Below are 19,265 nucleotides of genomic sequence, written 5' to 3'. Positions count from 1 at the left end.
TTTTCTATACTGTGCAATATGTAGGCACATCAACTGTGGTCAGTAAGCAATGCACTAAAAGTTAAACTCTAGTAAACTATAAGGTTTGTGGCTATGAATTATGTGTAAATAAATAACCAGTGTCCAAGTGTAACTACAGCTGGAACATCTATAGATAATGGCTTTTAAAAGCTTTCTTTTATAACAGTTTATTTCTAAGTCTTTTCATTACATGTTTGAGTCCCCCACCTTTTCTTCAATGGATTGTTAAGGTCCGGTGAATAACAGTTTGATGACATAGGTTCATGCTTAAATGTATCAAAGCAAGACTGAAAGCGCTTACCTCCTCACTGTGCAACACCCTTCAAAGGATCTTGCGACACAGTGGTTGAGAATCACTGGCCCAGTGGGGCCCCACTCTTGTTTAGATACTGCCATAATAAAAAAAATAAAGTAACTCAAATCCAAGTTTGAATTAACCTGGGCAAATTCAATCTTTGCAAATTCAACTCCCTGGCCAATATGGTGATAAAGATTCATGCCTAAATACATCAAAACAAACAGCATATAAGTAACAGATTTCAAAATAAGTCACGACGTGAGAGAAGCTAGTACTTCAAGATATTAGGAGCACAGTGGCCAGATCTAAAACCCAATGAACCTGACAGCAGTTTTCCCACAAAGTTCAATAAATTCTGAACCAGGCACTAAGACTGCACTTGAGAAACCACCCCACCACAAATGAGGACCGTATTTTTTCTGAACTGTATTTTACTGCAGTGTTTCTCAACCTTTTAAGTAGCAAGGACCTCCTAACTTCTGAAAATTTTAATAAGTACCCCAACACGCAATTTTCCTGGGAATTTTATATTTACAGACTAATGTGTGCCATATGTTGAAAGAAGGGCTGTGTATATAAGGCCATGATATGACAGATGTCTGATCTAGTGTGGGTACGGTTGCCACATTTTACACCAGGGGTGCACAACTCAAGTATGTACCTGGGCTAGAGGTGATGTTGGCCAAAGTTAGGAAGGCTGAACCCAGTGCTGTACAAAGCATGGCACGCCAAATTATTACTGGGGAATTTATAGCACCAAATTTTTTGCCATAATTTTGAGAGGAAGAAGGGGCAAGAGAGGAAAAGAGGGCAAGAGAGAGAGAGAGTGTTGGGGTACCCACGTACTCCCTGCCTGTCTCTCACATACCCCCAGGGGTACGCGTACCACAGGTTGAGAAACTATGTTTTACTGCAGCTAAGGTTCTAAATTACTAGCCCTGGTTGGATGTGGGATGAGACCCAAGTATGTTTTGCACTCAGGATATCAAAGACAGAGGATATCAAAAGGTAACCTGATTTTCCAAGACATCAGGATAAGAAAAGACTACTATAGTCATCTAGTCAGACCTGCACCGATAAAAGACTTCACCCAGCAGTTCTCATATCAAGTTCAACAGCTTATAACTAGGGACCTACTTAATTTGTGGTTTCATAAATTTTGCAGAAAATGGAAAATCCAGGATTGTCTGCAAAATCAACAAAAAAATAATAAAATAAAATGCTGGCTCACCAATAGGAGCCAGGGGTCCTCCCTGCTGGGAGTGGAAGGTGCCAGCTGGCAAGGCATCATGAAGGGCAGCAGACAAAATGGCATCTGCCCCCTCACTCCTCATCCCTCAACTGGGGCCTCTCCGCCAATCAGTACAGAAAAGCAGGAAGGCACAAAGGGCTGCCACCAATCAAGATAGTAGCTGTCCCCCTCCCCACCATCTCTCCTGCCCCACCCCCTGGGGCCTCTCTGCCAATCAGCGCTGAGGGGCTGCTGCAAAATACCTACAAAAATCGGCTCTGCGTACCATCAGTAGGTTGCAGAAAAAACCCTTTATCCCGTGATTTAAGTAGGTCCCTACTTATTACCTAACTAGGACATCTCTTTCAGAACAATATCCCCTTCTGTTTTAAAGGCATTGAGTACTGGGGGTTACCACAACCCATGGTGACCTGCTCCATGTCTTCCCGACTTTTTTCACTGTTAAAAAGTCGCATCTCATTTCCAGTGTGAATTTTCCTATTTCCCAGCCAATAAGTCTACTATGCCTTACTTTGACAAATGAAAGGGCCCTCGAGTATCACATATATTATTAAATACAGATCTTGAGCAAATCATTTCAAATTTCTTTCTAATAAGCTAAACAGGTTGATTCTGAGGGATACTTTCTAGAACAAGATCAATTTTATTCTTGTAGTTCTTTTCAGCCACCTCACCCTCCATTTTTTTCTATATTCATGTTTAAATGCATCCTGCTTTTAAGTGCACTGTATTCCAGGAGCAAATCTCAAACAAACCTATATGGGTGGCAATATAACCTCCTTATTACTATTCAGCATTCTCCTGGCAATACATCCTGTTATGCCAATACATCACAGATCCACACCAGTGAAGAATTACTGTTTGCCAGAACACAGTCATTCATCCTAGTAAGCAAGACCTACAGCTTTTGTTCCTAGATTATTTTTTTTTTGTATGAAAATGTTGTTAGAGGTTGCTATTGGGAAATTCACAGTGGTCTCCTCTTATAAAGTAAACAAACTTCTAATCTCTCCTCTGCACCTGAGCTGAGATTTTCAGCTGAATACATAAGGATCACAAGCAAGACACTAGCTGCAGATGGTAAGGCATACAAGACAAACCTGGTGATCATTAAAGGAGACAAGATCAGGGACCTGAAGATAATGTAAAAGGATGGAAGTAAGTAGGTGACCATGGAATTGTAAAATGTAATATAAGGAAAGGAAATGATGTGGTAGTACATCAGTATACTGACCTTTAAACTTTGCAATATATTTTAGAGAAGTTCCTGCTGGAAGAGGTAATAATGACAATTCTTCCCCTAGAAAGAGCTAGCTTCAGGATACCCTACAAAAAAATTCCCCCTCCCAAAACAAGAATACTGACGCAAGCAAACTGTTGCAAACAATAATTTGTATTGAATTAAAGTGAAGAGTGAACAACAATGCAAATTAAACATTTCTAATATTTTCCCATACTATTAATAGTAATAATCTGTTGATTTGGGGGAATTTTAAAGAATGATTTCCCAATGTTGCTTTCTTATTTTAGCCTCCGTAACATTACTTGACTAACCCAATGCCAGTGCCAGTTAAGAATCAAATTCTTAAGTTTTTCTTGTATTTCTGTTGTGCTATGTTATAGGACTTGGGCTGAGATGGGAGAGATGGATAAGGAGACAAGGAACAGGAAATTGTCTCCGGTATTTGTTATATTCTCTTAGAATAGCTTTGCTGTGAACCCCACCTCTTCTGCACAAAAATGCGTACATAGAGTTCATTGTGCACATTTTTAAACAGGTTTAAAGTATGATCCATTCTCCTTCCATTCCAGACTGGATGCGATTGATTTCTACTTCATGGGACAACTGGTCAATGCCAAAAATTTAATTTCATTAAGAAAATAATATTATGGAGCATCTGAGATCATATAACAGACCAAGCAGAATGCCAGTAAAGTTATAAGTGCCAGTACCCCACAGTGAATGCCTGATTATTTGCAGATGGGATATGGAAAAATTGTGAAATTATAGGCATTTTAAATCTTGGATTAAGACTGTACTTCAAACTGCATGTGTCATGGTAAATGTCATTTCTAACTTCAGATATATTCAATGATTTTGTGTCTAACACCAGCCACTTTCATTTCTTTAGTTTTATTAACTAATGGGAGCTTGCATTCTTCCAGTCCAAAACAAAAGTACTAGGTGACAGCACAAAACCGCACCAGTAAGTCAATGGTCAATACTGATATTATTTATCGAAGGAGCAAGTGTCCACCAAGAAACTAATTTAAATCAATCTCCTTTGGGAAAGCCAATTGTCCAGCAAGCACAACAATTGGTCTAAGATCAATCAGTGAACATAAGATCAATTAAAAGCAGCTTAAGTTTTTGTAGAGGGACAGTTCACTCAACTCAAGTTAGATGTCTATTCATCTCAACACTCCCACAGTGCAATCCTTAAGCTGTGTTGTAAAGCAGAAATACTACTATCACCCTTCGCTGTCTAGCCAGCACTATAAGTAGTTCCACATTTAATTAAAGACACAGTCTACCCTTTGTTAGCACCGATAGCCTGGTCACTTTAAAGGACTGCTGTCGTTTTAGCCACACACACAAAAATAAAATTCTGGAAACCATCTGTTGGAGAAACATCAAAACTAAATCACTTGACAATGTAATTTTTAACCCACTCAGAAGTGTACATGTGCCTGAAAGGATAAGACATTTCTCCTTTGTAATTTTTTTAGGATTTATACTGCCTGATCGCTAGAGATGTTGCTAACTTGCTCCTAATAGCTCTTTGGCTGCAATCTCTTCGGAAATGCTAGTGGTAGCCGAACCACCGGATTTTCTGCTTTTCTTTCAGCTGACGGGACAGGGGTGAGAGCCGGCAAGGGGCAAAAGGGACTGAACTGCTGCAAGTTGCACGGACACCTACGAGGTTTTACAGAGACGGTGGATGGCACCCAAACCCCACAACTCCAGTGGAGAGAAGCTGCAGTAACAGTTTCGTCCACCTGGGTGCTGTAACGGCATCTCCCACCGCCGCAGAGAGAGAGAGAGAAAGCGGAGGGGGAAAAAAGAAAAGAAAAAGGAGAGAGAAATCCCAGCCTGCAGCCTACCCTGCCCCGCGGAGACCTGCTCCGGGTCCGTGGCTCAAGGACTGGACTCCTCGAGTCACCTCGAGACCCACGTCTGAGCCGTGGCAGAGATCCTCCTCCAGCGGAGGGATGATGCCACGGACAGCAGCCACCTCGCTCGCGGGCCGCGGGGAGCCTCGCTCCGAGCCTGGCTGGCAGCAAGACACGCTCAGAGCTCGTGCGCCTCCTTAGCAAACACCCTCTCCCCCTCGGGGGCAGCGGCAAGGAGGTGCTAATGAAGTGGCAAAAGCAGAAAAAGAAAAAGCTTCTGGGCTGCCCCGGGCAGTCCGGCAGTGCGCCACTCCACACCTCTGCCCCCGGCGCGGGAGCGGGGCAGCCCCAGGGGCACGTGCGGGGGCGGGCAAGGGGCAGCGCGGCCCGCGGCCGCCCGGGGCCGGGCCGGGCCGGGCCGAGGGGGTCCCGCCGCCTGCCCTACCTCGCTTGCTGCGCCTCCAGCGGCCGGGCTGGCCGTGGCCGTACTCCATGCAGTTGAGGAGGACGAGGGCGAAGGAGAAGAGGCGGAACCGCATCCTGGGCGGCGGGCGGGCGAGCGGCGCTGCGGGCTGAGCGGGGCGGGGGACCCGCGGCGGCGGCTCAGGCGCCTCCCTCGGCCCCGTCCGGGCGCTGCGACGTCCCGGCCACGTCCGGCATCTGCAAAGCAAGGGGCTCGGTGTGCGCCGGCCGCCCCTTCCCGCGGGGCCGGCCCGGCCGCGGGCCACCTACCTGCCCGGCGCCACGTGCAGCGCGGGAGCGGGAGCGGGTCCCACGCGAGTCCGGCCGCGGCTGCCTGCGGGCTGCTTTATACCCGGCGGGTGTGACGTGGGGCTGTCGGTCCGGGGCAGGGGCAGGGGCAGGGGATGCCCGGGCTGGATGCTCAGTAAGTAGGTGGTGCTGTGGTCCAAGCCATCTCGGAGCAGGAGCCGCTCCGCCCCTGCCCGGGCCCTCCTCCGGGTCCTAATGCTGCGGGCGGCGCCGCTCCCCCCCGGGGGCCACCGGCACAGGCGTCTCCTTCCCTCCCTCCCTGCCTCCCCGCGCTGGTGGCCGCGCAGGTCTGCTCCTCTCTGCCTGCCCCCGCTCCCCGCGCCTGGAAACCCGGGTGGGCGCTGAGCACCCCCGCATCCAAAAGCCTGGCTCGCCTCCTTCGCCATTTGTGCGCGAGCCCTGCGAGCGGCAGGTCCCGCGCCCCGCCCGGGAAGGGGCTCGGCCGTCCCGCTCCCGCACGGGCTGCTGCTCCCGGGCGCGGCCTCGCCGGCTCCATGCGCTTCTTCTCCTGACACGCCGGGGCGGGAGTAGCGGCTCCCTCGCTGCTGCTGAGACGGGGAGCACAGGAGCGCGGAGGTGACATGAGTTGCCCGAAGTTGCTGTCAAACGGGACCCGGTGTTGCCAACTCTCATGATTGTTGGTGTTGTTCTTAAAGTCTATGCCTCAGGAATGTGAAAAAAGTTAGCTTTCTTTTATCTGTATTGATATACTTTAAGAACAGGCCAATATATATATATATACTTATATACTTTTATACTTTAAGAACAATGCCCCAAATCATGAGAGTTAGCAATACTGCGGGGCTTTGCAGTTCTAAGCAAGTGCAGCATCCACTGGACAGTTCTCCCTGCTAGCTGCTCTACACTAAAGTGTGCCTATAAAATCATACAAAGTATAAAAGATGATGGTTGAAAAGCCAAGTCACTCTAGAAAGATGCATCTTTATTATAACTTGAACTGAGGAGGGGAGAGCCCCACTGTCCTATGGGACAGACAACCCTGGGCATGCAAGTATTTTCAGCCTTTTGAGAGAGGACCATTCAATTACTTCAGCCTTTGTCACTGCCACACTGCATATCTAATGACACTTTTTAAAGGCAAAATATATAAGTGCTGGCTACCAGGTGTGTGCGTGTGTACATACATTCATACATACAAAGCTCTCAAGGAATCAAGATTGTCGGTCAAACCTGATCTTGCAAGTTGTTGCCATTGTTATTTTTTGTATCATTTAGGAGTCCCAGCCATGAGACAGGGCTACATTGTTCTGTGAAGACAGCATGAAAAGATGGTCCTTCTTCCAGCGAGTTTACACTAAATATAAGACTAAATCCAACCAGTGGGTTCAGGCAGAAGACAGGCATGTCAGAAAATGATGAGACAGTATTGGTCAGCCTGCTAGGCAGTGGTCTTAGATTGAGCAGTCAAGATTTTATAGCCATCACAGGAAAGGAGATACCAAAGGGAGATTTAAGGGAGATGGTGAGGTAACTTTTAGATGTTTATGGGGAGATCTTCCCAATATAGGAGCAAACTTGAAAGTGCCCCTATGCAAACCTAAGAAGTTGTCATGCACCTGATATCACAGGCTAAGTGAAGGTGGAAGTGACCCCTTAGTACTGAATGAGATTATAGCATGGCAGGCGGGGGGGGGAAGGAAGGCTGTGAAGAGCCTAGACTGTGCAGAGATGCATCAGAGAAGGGGGAGCTAGAAGGGGGATGTAGAGAGAAGGATAACAACCAAATTGATGGGCTAGGAAAATGATCTTTGCAGCAGTAACCTGAATGGATGTCTGTGGAATAACAGTGAATTTGTCAAAGCGATAAAGGAGAATGTTACAATACTTGCACAGCACATGCTATAAATTCATAGCATCTGATGAAGTAGGCTGATGCCTATGAAAGCTTATGCCTCTGAAAAAGCTTGTCTCTAAGTGCTACCCTATCCTGCTTTCTGCTTGACTTCAGACTAACATCCATCTATTGACCTCTCTACTTGTTTTGTGCAGGAGTCCAAATCCTTGTAAGTATAGAGTCTCAACACCATTGTTAGAAAAGAAAATATACCTTTAGCCTCAGTGAAAGGTGGTGGAGTTTGGAGAGAATTACTTGTTCCATCATTTTGTAAAATCTGGAAGAACTTCACTTCTAAATTTAGAAATGACATGTTTATATAACAGCTTCACATTTTTTGTCAGTCATCTTGAAATTCTGCCTCCATCTTGAAATTCTCCCTTCTTTAAACCCACTTTATGAAGCCCTCAAAACATGATCTCCCCAGTAATTTCACTTTCACTCTTGTGTATTTGAATTATCTTGTATGAATTTTCTGTTGGGCTGAATTAGGGCCTGAATCCTGTAAATACTTTCTGCCTGGGCTAGTAAACACTATGGTCATTCAAGGTCTGTTCAATGAGGCTATTCAAGGTAATAGACGCTGGGGACCTGATCCACTGCCCACTGAAAGCAAAGGAATCTTCCTCCTGAGTTATGAGTGTTAGATCAGCTCCAATGTCCCAAAGTAAATGTTTGCTGTATAGTGCACTTAGTATGTAATCTTTTTGAGGCAGTTACCTTTGTCCATGTCGTTCAATGTTCTGTTATATCTAAGGTACTGCATATACATAAAAAAGGCATCAAATCTCCACTTAGGTGGGGAGACAGCCCCACCCAACACAAAACATTTAAAGATACTAAGTAGCCTGTTGACTAGTCATTTGATAACTCTACAGCAGCTCCAGTACAAAAACATACATGCATCTTTTGGTGTTAAAGGACAGGAAAACACTTTAATAGCTGAATTTTTTAAATTTCAAGCTACAGTACAATGCATTTTATTAATGACAGTCCAATGAAATAGGACTACCCTGAATTCTCCTATTAAGCTACTGAAAAAATAATACATTACGTGGCAAAATCATTTCGATAAAAAAACATTATCTTGGCAAAAATGCTTAACAACTTAAGGAGACACACTATAGAGAGTATTAGGAAACAGTAACTAGAGAAAAAGATATCTAAATAAATCCAGATTTATAATAAACAAGGAAGACAACACATCCACTTTTCCTACATTCTCTTTTTCCTTTAATAGAATCAAATGCTTCCAGTTTTGCCTCTAGGTATATTTTTTCTCTCTACATCAGTTGGGCCCAATCATGAAGTACTTGGTCAGGCCAAACTCCCAGCAATATCTGTGAACATTTTGGCTGAGTAAGGACAGCCTCAGTATAACCGTATGTTTTCATTAAAGTCACAGAGAAGCAGATGGAAAGAAAGGATAACCTCTCTAAAATAGCTTTTGTAGATCTCTTGAGTTTAATTTCCAGGGTTTTTTCTATGAAAAGGGAAAGATACACAAAAAATAATAAGAAAAATATGGTCTAAATGATGTGTATCCTCATCTCAAATTGGATTGGTACAAGAGTGCCAGTTCCAGCCTGCCAGCTATGGACACCATATTACTCTTGGAGCATGCCAGATCCAATTTACCAGTATGAGGATATCACATTCTTAAGGTGAGAGTTCAAATTCCAATTTGGCAGCTGTGAATAATTCACTCCTGTTGGAGAGTAGCAGCTTCAATTTGCCAGCATATAGATCAAATACTGACAAAATAATTAAACATACAGTGGGCCAATCAGCCTTTTCTTCCTGGAAGTGTATATTTTTTGTATTCTATTATAACTCTAAAACATGGAAGTCACAATATTTTATATACAAGTTGAGAATTTGCTTTACCCTGAAGGGTACCAACTCTACACAGATCCACAGAATGCAAAGATAAAATTAGAACTATTTATTTATCTGTTTTTGCAAAATATTTCCTGACCTGTACTCTGCATTATCTAGACCATTGCAAGGTTTAAAGCAAAAACAAGGTGAAAGAATGGATTCAGAGAGATTTCCTGCTTGTAGATCATGTGGTCTTGGTTGCCCACAGCAAATCTTCACTGCAAAATCTCTTGGGCAGATTTTCTGAATCCTGCAGGCGGTTTGGGATGGGAATTAGTCTCAAAAAGACAGTAATCATATACCAAGGTGTGATATCACTCTAGAGGATAAATCTCTTGGTGTCATTGACAACGGGCATGTCTATACAAGACATTTACTTCCCAGTTGCCTAATTAGCTCTGCAGTAGAGTGTCAGCATTTACGCATACAGCCCTATTAGGTTGCAGTAAACTAATACATGCCACTGTACACAAGTAATATCCTACAGAGGCATTATTTAGTGTACTGCAACACACATGTAGACACCAAGAAGGCTGGCTGGGGCATGAGGGTGCTTCAGTGTGAGGGGTGCCTGCCATCTAGCCCTGCACTGCAGCATGCTTGTGCCTTTCTACAGCATACTGAGCCAGGTCAAAGCATTCCCAGGCTGACAGGCTGACCCCCAGCCTGCACATGTAAATGCAGTGCCCAGGAGCAATAAATTCCAGCACAAACTGCACTGGAGTTTATTCAGTACATTAATATCAGTTATAGACATGCCTCAGACATCTTCAGACTGATCTAACAGAATCAGAAAAGAGCTAAGAATTTTGGGTTATTGCAGAAATGTGCATGGATTAACAATAAACTATCAGCTAAGGTGAAGGTACGAATCTATGAGACTTGTATGTTATCATGCCTGCTTTATGGTTCAGAAATGTGGACTACATATGCTAGGCACATCAAGAGACTGAACAGATTTCATGTGAGATGTGTAAAATCCTGAAAATAAAATGGGTAGACAAAATACCAAACAGAGGTACTGGAGCATGCAGGACTGACACACTTTGAAACCACTGTCAAGAAAAAAAGGTTGCAATGGATCGGCTGCGTCAGGAGAATGGGAGAAGACCATATCTCCAAGAATATTTTGTATAGTGAGATTTGAGGTGGCTCTAGTGGGGTTGCCCTCTATGGTGGTACCATGATGTGTGCAAAAACGATATGAAGTCATGCAACATCAACAGAAAGCTGGGAGGAGCATGTAGAATCCCATCTGATCTGGAGGGAACATCTGGCACTGGGTGCAGCTCAACATGAAGTGGCTTTGATCCAGAGGATAGAAGCAAAGCGAGAAAGAAGAAAGCAGCATGCTGTAAATTTGGACTCCAACTTAGATGACATTTGGATCTGAGAAATTTGTAACAAGCTGTGTTGCTCTCAAATTGGGCTTGTCAGCCACAAACTGATTCACCAGGCAACTGACTAGACTTCTTATGTGTACACCAAGATCCAGAGGAACAATGGTTGCCTACTAGGATAGCTTACAGAACACCTCCTGCTATATTGCTTTCTTGCCACAGATGTATTGTTCAGAACAGGCACATTTTGCTGAGCCAACATATTCAACAGCTGCTGAACAGCATAACTTCCTATCTTAAATAACAGATTCTTGGAAAAGTCTTTATGCACAACTCAAAGGCCTTTAATAGTTGATATTCATGCAGCACTTCCAAAATATAAAGTGCTATGATGTGATGTTTGAGCCCATGCTTACTCAGACGCATCTCTTTTGCAATAGAGTGGTTGCAATATTTTGTTGGAATAAGCAACATGTATTTCTGCCAAATGATAATAAGAAGGAGAATTTGAACAAACTCTTGGACAATTAATACCAGATACAATTCTAAAAACATTTGTAACTATATCCTCAGTGGGTATCAGGAATTAAAATCTCATCCATTTAAACCAGAGAGTATCAGGTGGCATTCCCATCATCTACAGAACTTCCTGCTACACCACAGTCCACTATGATTTGATTATTCATTGTCTTATTTAACTAACTATGCTGGTGTGCACCGATTTAAATGTAATCAACTAATTCATCACATGGCCTTTCTCCCTGAAAACTCTCTTCCCTTACATATACCTTGCTCAGGAGAAAGCCTGAATCTCTAGATGAGATTTATACCAGAAGATCAAAGGACAGTGACACCATGAGAGAACAGTCAGGTGCATGTCTCTTCTTTGTCCTCTGAATACAGAGGCAGAATATACATTAAAACACAAAATGAAGGTGTTCAATTTGTGGGGAAAATTGAACAGGCTGATACTCAAGTACTTCAGAGGAATTACCCAAATATAAAACAGAGGGAAAACTTGCTTGCAGTTGAGTTCAGTAGGAATTTTGCTTGACTAAGAAACTAGAATTTGGCCCTTTGTTAAAATGTTATTGTTGATGATGAGCCAGGCTAGAAAATTATTGTGTTCAGGTTTTGAGACCATGCCAATAACCACAGCAGCTGAGTACCAGCCCCCCCTTCTCACAGCTAGAATAGTTCTGCAGTATTACATCCCTTGTAAAAGCATTTTCTCTGGAGTAAAAAATGTTATTCTTATTTATGTCATTAAAGTAAGAGACACCTGAGTGAGTAGGTGCCATGGAGTGAGTGAGTGACCATTAATAAGTGGGTGCCATTTTTAATGCCAATTTTTCAGTTTATAATCCAATTTTGAATTAAATTGGACAAAGTGTGATAGCAGCCACTACTGCCAACACACCAAGAGTTGAGCTGAGAGCCTTCTGAGTTAAAAGCATGCTTGACTGTAGCATGAGCTAAAAAAAGGTTGTGTAGTTGAAGGCTGTAAAGACTTGTATCTTCTGCAGATCATATGGGAGGGGACCTCTAAAATACATACCCACCAGTAGATTATAAAGCTTTACAAAAGTAAGACAAGTGAGAGGCCCTATCTGCCAGACTCGCATTCTGCTTTCTTCCTCTGGAACACAAAACAAGATAAAAACATGTATTGTCACTGTAACAGCTATTTTCAAATTGCTTGGAACTTAATGATTATTTAATATTTCATTTTTTTAACCCAGACCTCTCCATCATTGAAAGTACAAAGTTTTGGGCTTCAAGCCAGCATTTCTAATAAAATGTCAGAAAAATAACTAAGTTACATGACTGAATCTAAATGCATCCACTGATGGTCTGGCAAACTCTGACACTTGGAAACCTTCCTCGATCCCAAACCCAGGTTTGGGCCATTCACAGCCCAAGAGCTGGCAGGTGAATATTTTCTGATTAATGTTTGGCTGGCTGGATATGGCTAATGGAAGGTCCAGTTCTACCGCCTTCTGGTACTCCAGCTGAGTAGATTCTTACATGATGAGCAGCCCAAATGAAATCATAATGATATCATGATCCATATTTCTCTTACTCAGCCTGATAATCATAGAGGGACAGCTGCTGCTGGAATTACTTCAGACAAGGTATTTTTGAGAGGTGAGCTCACTTTTTCATTTTAAATCAGTAATTTGAACAAAGTGTCAGAATCTGAACAAAGTTGGGAATATTTAAACTCAACAAGGAGATAAATTATTTGGGGCAATAGGGGACCAAGGGCCAGAGCCAATAAAAACCTGAAGTGCTGCAATAGCTAACTTGTAGGCACCTGCCCCCCAGATCCAAGGAAAACAAAACCTAGAGTTATGCACTTAAGCTCCATGTGTAGCCTGTGGGAAGAGCTAGGTGCTTCAGAAAGGCAATCCCAAAATGCATATGCTGAACAGGGGGTCTTCTAGAGTTAGCCAATAAGAAACATTAAGTGCAAGAATTTGTTTGAATTTCTACCTGAAACTTAGGTGCTGAGTTAGAGGAAGGTGCTTTCAGCTGCTTGGGTTCCAGACCCCAGAACTCACTCCCAAGGATAGGTCCCTAACATGTATTCTTTCAAACAAGTAGGGATTTTTTAAAGCATAGCCTGACATTATATAATGGCCCAGTGGTTAAAGCAGTCATCCACAATGCAGGGCACCCAAGTTCAACACCCTCTGCAGCCTGAGGGAGTTCAAATTCTCCCAGGAGAGCATCCTACCCACAGAACTATAGGATTTTCTTGACAAGGACTACTGTCCACCCTACCTTTTGAAGCTGTGCTACTGTGCAGAAAGGAATGCAAGATTTGTGGGACCAGGAGATGTACCAAACAGCATGCAGCTGTACACTACACACTAATGGTTCAAGTTCTCAGTGGCTGCATCTACACATGTGCATTAGCCTATTTTAATGCATATTAAAGTGTCACAAAAAACTGCTTTTGCTAATGTGCATTAAAATAAGCTAATGCATCTTTTTCTAGTACCTCACAACAGAGGTAGTAAAGTTAATGTGCATTACCAAAAGCACATTAATGAATGTGTAGATGTGCCCAGCAGTGAGAAGGAAGTCTTGAGTTCTGCTTCCAGGATTATTTCTGTTTAATGTAAAAAGAATGATTTTACATTCTAACCCCTGTGCTGTTGTATAAAAGGTGGGCATTAACACCTTCTCCCCCAGTCTTGTTTTAAAAAGAGACTGACTACAATTGTATTTTAGAAGTGGACAACTCCTGTCCTGTCAGATTGGGTCTCTTGGGGGATGCAGGTGGAGAGATGCCTACTTTTTGCATCCTGACTGGGCTTTGGCACTGAGCTGCTCACAGTTGGGCAACGCTTAGCCCATGCAGACACAGGAAACTAGAGAATTTTTTGAAGTTAAATAGGAATGGATCTGTTAAATTTAGACACCTCCAGGGTGAGGTAGCCACTGAGCAGGAATCGTAATTTTGGACAAGTTATCTAAAGCCAATCTAAAAAAGCTTGTTTTGGGTACTTCTGTCTATTTGGATTGAGTCACTCTTTCAACAGGTTTTATATTTTCAAAGTCATTTGCAAACCTTATTTTATTTTATGTAAATGAGATGGGAACAAAGAGCCATTTCATGGCCTAGGCCCTCAATAAGCAAAATATGGGGCACCCCCCAATGATTTCATGGGATCATAGGAAAGTAGGACTGGAAGGACTTGATGAGGTTGCCCCTTGCTGAAGGCAGGATCATCCCTGACTAAAACCAGCTTAGTCAAGTGGACATTCCACAGCTTCTCTAGGTAGTTCATTCCAATGCTTGACCACCCTCATAGTCATTAGTCTTACCTGTTCCCTATAGCCACAGAGAAAAAAGTCTGTTTCCATCCTCTTTATAATTGCCCTTCAGATATTTGAAAACTGTTATTAAATCTCCTCCCAGTCTTCTTCATACTAAATAATTCTAGTTCTTTCAGCTTTTCCTCATCAGTTATGTATCCCAGGCATCTAATCATTTTTGGCATTCTTCCTGGTAGTTTTTCTAATGTCTACATCTTTCTTGAACTGTGGAGCCCAAAACTGGACACAGTGCGCCAGGAAAGGCCCCATCAGATAGAACAGAAGAATCACTGAATGTTATGGAAGACAGTGTCAAAAGCAGTACCAAAAGGACCTTGTGGAAGAAAGTGTCAAGGTATATCACTCTTCCCCATTCACATAACCTGTCACCTTATTGTAAAAGGAAATCAAGTTGATGAGGCATGACTTGCTTTTGGTGATTTTCAATGAGACTCAGTGTTAGCACAGTAGTCCTTCTGCTCAGATCTCATTGTAGGATTATGAATTAAGATCTTAAGATAATATTGAATGGTCTAATAGATCAAATCATGTGTATGAATTATTGCCCATTATTGGTTAAAAAATAATCTATGAATTTTTTAAAGCCAGTCTTTAAGCAATGTATCAGTAACATTTTTTTTCCATTGAGTGATAGTCCATATCCACATTCTCATCATGGACCATGAGGGTCACATTGCGACCCCTGTCAGGTAATTACCTTCAAATTCTGCTCACACTTTATACCATGATTTTGACCTTACTTATTGATTGACTATAATCAATCATAATGCCTTGAAACCAAAATAGACACAAGCCCTCCTTATGGCGAGCATTGACGGAACTGTCTGCAACCTGGAAGGGTTTTCAACAGCAAAAAAAGAACTGATTGCAAATCTATGTAAGAAAGTCCAGGTGTGAGGCCTTGTCCCTACTAGAGATACACCAAGGGTCTAATAAAAAATAGCCTTCAATACCTGGAATATGACTAGAAGTGCACTGATACATCGGTCCCATATCATATTGGCACCGGTAAAAGGAAAATTGACATTATTGACAATTGGCTTTTTTTGGCTGATGTGGCTGATAATGTCACTGATAAACGCTGCATGTATGCGTGCAGCCTGGCAGCATGGAGAGCAGCATCCAGCTGGTAAGTCTATTGTGGGAGAAGAGACATTGGGGAAGGAAGGGACATGGGGCAGGGCAGACCAAGGCCCCTGCAGTGAGGGAGGGAGTGGAGCTGACACTGGTGCTGGGGCTGGAACAGGGGCAGGCACTGCACAGCTGGGGCAGGGCAGGACACAGGATGGAGCCATGAGAGGCTCGTCTGGGGGACATGGGGAGAGGGGGCGGCTACTGCCACTGCATGCATCCCAGGAGGGCATGGGAGTGCATGGTGCATTACCCCCAGATCTGAGCATGGGGTGAGGGTGTGCTGCCGCTGTGGGCTGGGGCTGAGGACAGTGCCAGACTCTTCCTGGTGGAGGGGCTGGGCTGGGGCTGCACTTGGGGCAGGTTGCAGTGGTGCTGGGAGGGGGGCTACAGCCACTCCAAAATTCATCATAGCCCCCACCACAACCTTCCCCCTCCCAGTGTTGCTGCTGCCTGCCCCAAGCACAAACTGGCCCAGACCCCTACCAAGAAGAGCTCAGTGCCACCCCCCAGCCCATCCCACAGCGGTATCCTGCCCTTACCCCGCACAAAGTTCCAGGGGGCACACGCCCCTCATGCCCTCCTGGGGCGTGTGCAGTGGCAGGAGCCACTCCCCTTCCCTATGCCCCCCTGGGCGAGTTGCGGCTCCATTCCACACCCCACCCTGGCTGTGCAGCACCTGCCCCAGCCCCAGCCCCACTCCCTCCCTCACCACGGGTGCCTCGATCTGTTCCCCCCACATCCTTTTCTTCCCTCCTCACCCCTTCCTCCACAACAGACTTACCAGCCAGATGCTGCTTTCCATGCTGCCAGGCCACATATCAGCAAACAGATTGATATTGGCCGATATGACTCGTTAAAAATTGGCCATCTGTATCAGCCCAGAAAATCTCTATCAGTGCACCCCTAAATATGACTATGACAACTGAAAGATCACATAAGCAATTTGGAAGTGCCATGTTTGTTAAAACTGGAACGGTCATAAACTTTACAACAAAGACTGAAGAAAACAACATTGAAATACTGGCTGTCAAACTCAATGGAATTACAATCACTTTAGTCTACAAACCACCCAACATGAGTTTTGCCTTTGCAGATACACCAGGGATCACTAAGAACACACCATAAGTGATCATTGGTGACTTTAATAGCCACAGCATGCAATGAGGCTATAATGAGACCAATAAAGATGGCAAAAGTAGTACAGGCTTGGTTGTATGCATACCAGCTGAGTCTGATCCATAACCCAAAGCTACCTAAATTATTCAATAGCAGCCACTGGAAATGGGATACAACCCAGACCTTATATTTACCAGCAATACCATCACTGTGCTAAGTAATAAAATGGTATTAGACCATAACCCACATTCCCAACATCAACCAATTGGTGTTCACATCAAAGCTACAGTAACAGATATAACTGTGCCATTTTGGTAACATTTCAACCTTAAAAAGGCAAACTGGAAAGGCTTCTCAGAACACTTTTATGCCACGGTCAAAACCATCCAAACATTGCCTGAGAACTATAACCAATTCATTAAAGCTGTATACAGAAATCTGCAAAGAAGAACATCCCATAGGCTGCCACCTGGATTACATCCCAGGCCTCACTCAGCAAACCACTGGCCTACACAAAGACTACAGGCAACAGTATGAATTAAACCCTTTTCCCACAAACACTATCACTACAGGTGAGGAGTTCATGTCAGCTATCACCGAAGAGCACAGGATGTCCTGGTAGACCCTAACTGAGTCAACTGATATGACACACAATACTAAAAAGGCATGGGTGACAATACGTAAACTAAGCAATGACCCACAAAAGGTAGATCAACATCATGTCACCACTAACCAAGCTGCCCACCAAATACTTCTCAATGGAAACAGCTAAAAAATAAAAAAAACCCCCAAAGAATCAGACTGGAAAAGTACAAGTATGCCAAAGATCTGGGTTTTACAAGCCCCTTCTCAATGATGGAGTTGAATGCTGGTATTAATGTACTGAAGACCAGGAAAGCAGCCAGCTTTGACAACATACTTACTGAGCAAATGAAGCAATTTGGACCCCGGACTTGAGAATGGCTGCTCTACCTGTACAACTCATGCACAGTCAGTCAAAAAATCCCAAAGATAGGCAACATGCTCAGGTAGTGACATTTCTAAAGCCAGGGAAAGATCCATCAAACACAAAGAGCTTCATACCTATCTCTCTGCTATGCTACACATACAGATTGTATGAACAACCGATACTGAACTATTTTGCCCCATACATGGATAAGCATACAAGCCCCAAACAGGGTGGCTGCTCAATCTAACTCAACATGCTGAAGATAGTTTTGAAGCAGGTCAAATCACCAGAGCTGTATTTGTTGACCTAACAACCACCTAAGATACAGTTAACCACTGATGACTCCTCCACAAGACCTTGGAAATGACAAAAGATCCACATCCAACAAAGCTGATACAAACCCTGCTTGAAAACAAACTTTTTTTGTCAAACTGGATGGGAAGAGAAGCAGGTAGAGGTGACAGATTAATGGCTTCCCCCAAGGAAATTGATTTACATCGCTGCTACATAACGTCTATATGAAATGCAAACCAATCACTTTGGAAATAAAATGTTTCATCTGTACAGAACACCCATGCATAAAAGCCCAAAACACTGCTTTGACCATGCTGAAAAATCCCTAAGTGAGGCACTAACTGGCTTAAACTCATAGTACATTGAAAACCAATTACACACCAACCAATTACACACAAGTTTAAACACAAGTGTGTGCCTTGCATCTGAAAAACCATAAAGCCAACCACCAGTTCAACATAACATGGTCCGGGACTTCACTATCCCACTATCCAAACCCAGTTTACCTTGGAGTTGCCCTCTATCGCACCCTTTCATACAAAGAACACATCATGAAGAAAGAAAGCTCAATGTTTTCATTCACAAACTCAAGTTCCAGGTAGTCATGCAAGTATCATTATGCCATTTCTCCAGGAAGGGGATGTGTTTCCATCCCTCAGACTTTAGGTTGCCTATTTTCTTATCACATTCAGATCTTCCCAAAAGAACTCTCTCTGATTTCTGCTGCCTCAGAATCATTACCAGTACAACTGCCTTCTATTTGTCCTGAAAATCTTCTCAAAGTGACCTCAGTAATGGCTACATACCTCAGATGGCAAAAGGTCCGAACCTATTCCTTCCTAGATACACTGGTGAAAGGGACCTCCTCCCAACTGTTGTCAGAGTCTTCTTACTGTGATGTCACTACTATTTTACTACCCAAGACTCTTGTTGAATGTGTAAAAGTCCAATTTGGCTCCTGCTCTAAGGCTGGACTCCATGACAGCCAGAGCTTCTCCTCTTTAGAATTAACCCTAGGTCCTAAGGGAACTCATCCTATTAATGATCAAATATCACCCTACTTTAATAGTCAAGACCTCTGTCTCCATTTTTGGCAATATGGCTGTTTGTGCTTTTGTGACAAGGTTAGACTTGATCTTGCTTTGAGATACTCGCGGGGGATGCATCTGCTGAGCATGATAGCTGTGACAGTCTTCCCAGCGGCTTAGTTTTCCCTAAGGTGTGGAAGAGCCTCTCCAAGATGCATAAGGATCTGCTGTTTCTTCTATCACACTCATGTCAATGATGTCCAGGTACTGGATGCCTGGACAGCATAAGAGATAGAACCTCATATCAATTTAATTGGAACTGAGAGCATATCAAGACTTCCTACACCACATACAAAGATATCA

At 43.6% G+C, this 19,265-nt stretch overlaps 1 protein-coding gene across 2 annotated transcripts in view; it reads right to left on the bottom strand.

Moving 5' to 3' along the window:
- RSPO2 (R-spondin 2) overlaps positions 1-5,696 on the bottom strand; it is a 196,722-nt gene extending 191,026 nt beyond the window's left edge. Inside the window, exon 1 of one of the 2 annotated variants that reach the window (XM_059723811.1) lies at positions 5,131-5,696. In XM_059723811.1, the coding sequence (XP_059579794.1) occupies positions 5,131-5,224 (94 nt within the window). In that variant the 5' untranslated portion in view covers positions 5,225-5,696. The remainder of the gene's footprint in view (positions 1-5,130) is intronic. The other variant, XM_019495692.2, reaches the window with a different exon arrangement.
- Positions 5,697-19,265: the final 13,569 nt, after the last annotated feature.

The sequence above is a fragment of the Alligator mississippiensis genome, chromosome 3 (genome assembly GCF_030867095.1).
Source record: "Alligator mississippiensis isolate rAllMis1 chromosome 3, rAllMis1, whole genome shotgun sequence".
Lineage (NCBI taxonomy): Eukaryota > Metazoa > Chordata > Crocodylia > Alligatoridae > Alligator > Alligator mississippiensis.
Note: the sequence above shows the minus strand (reverse complement) of the source record. Positions and strands in the feature narration are given on the sequence as shown.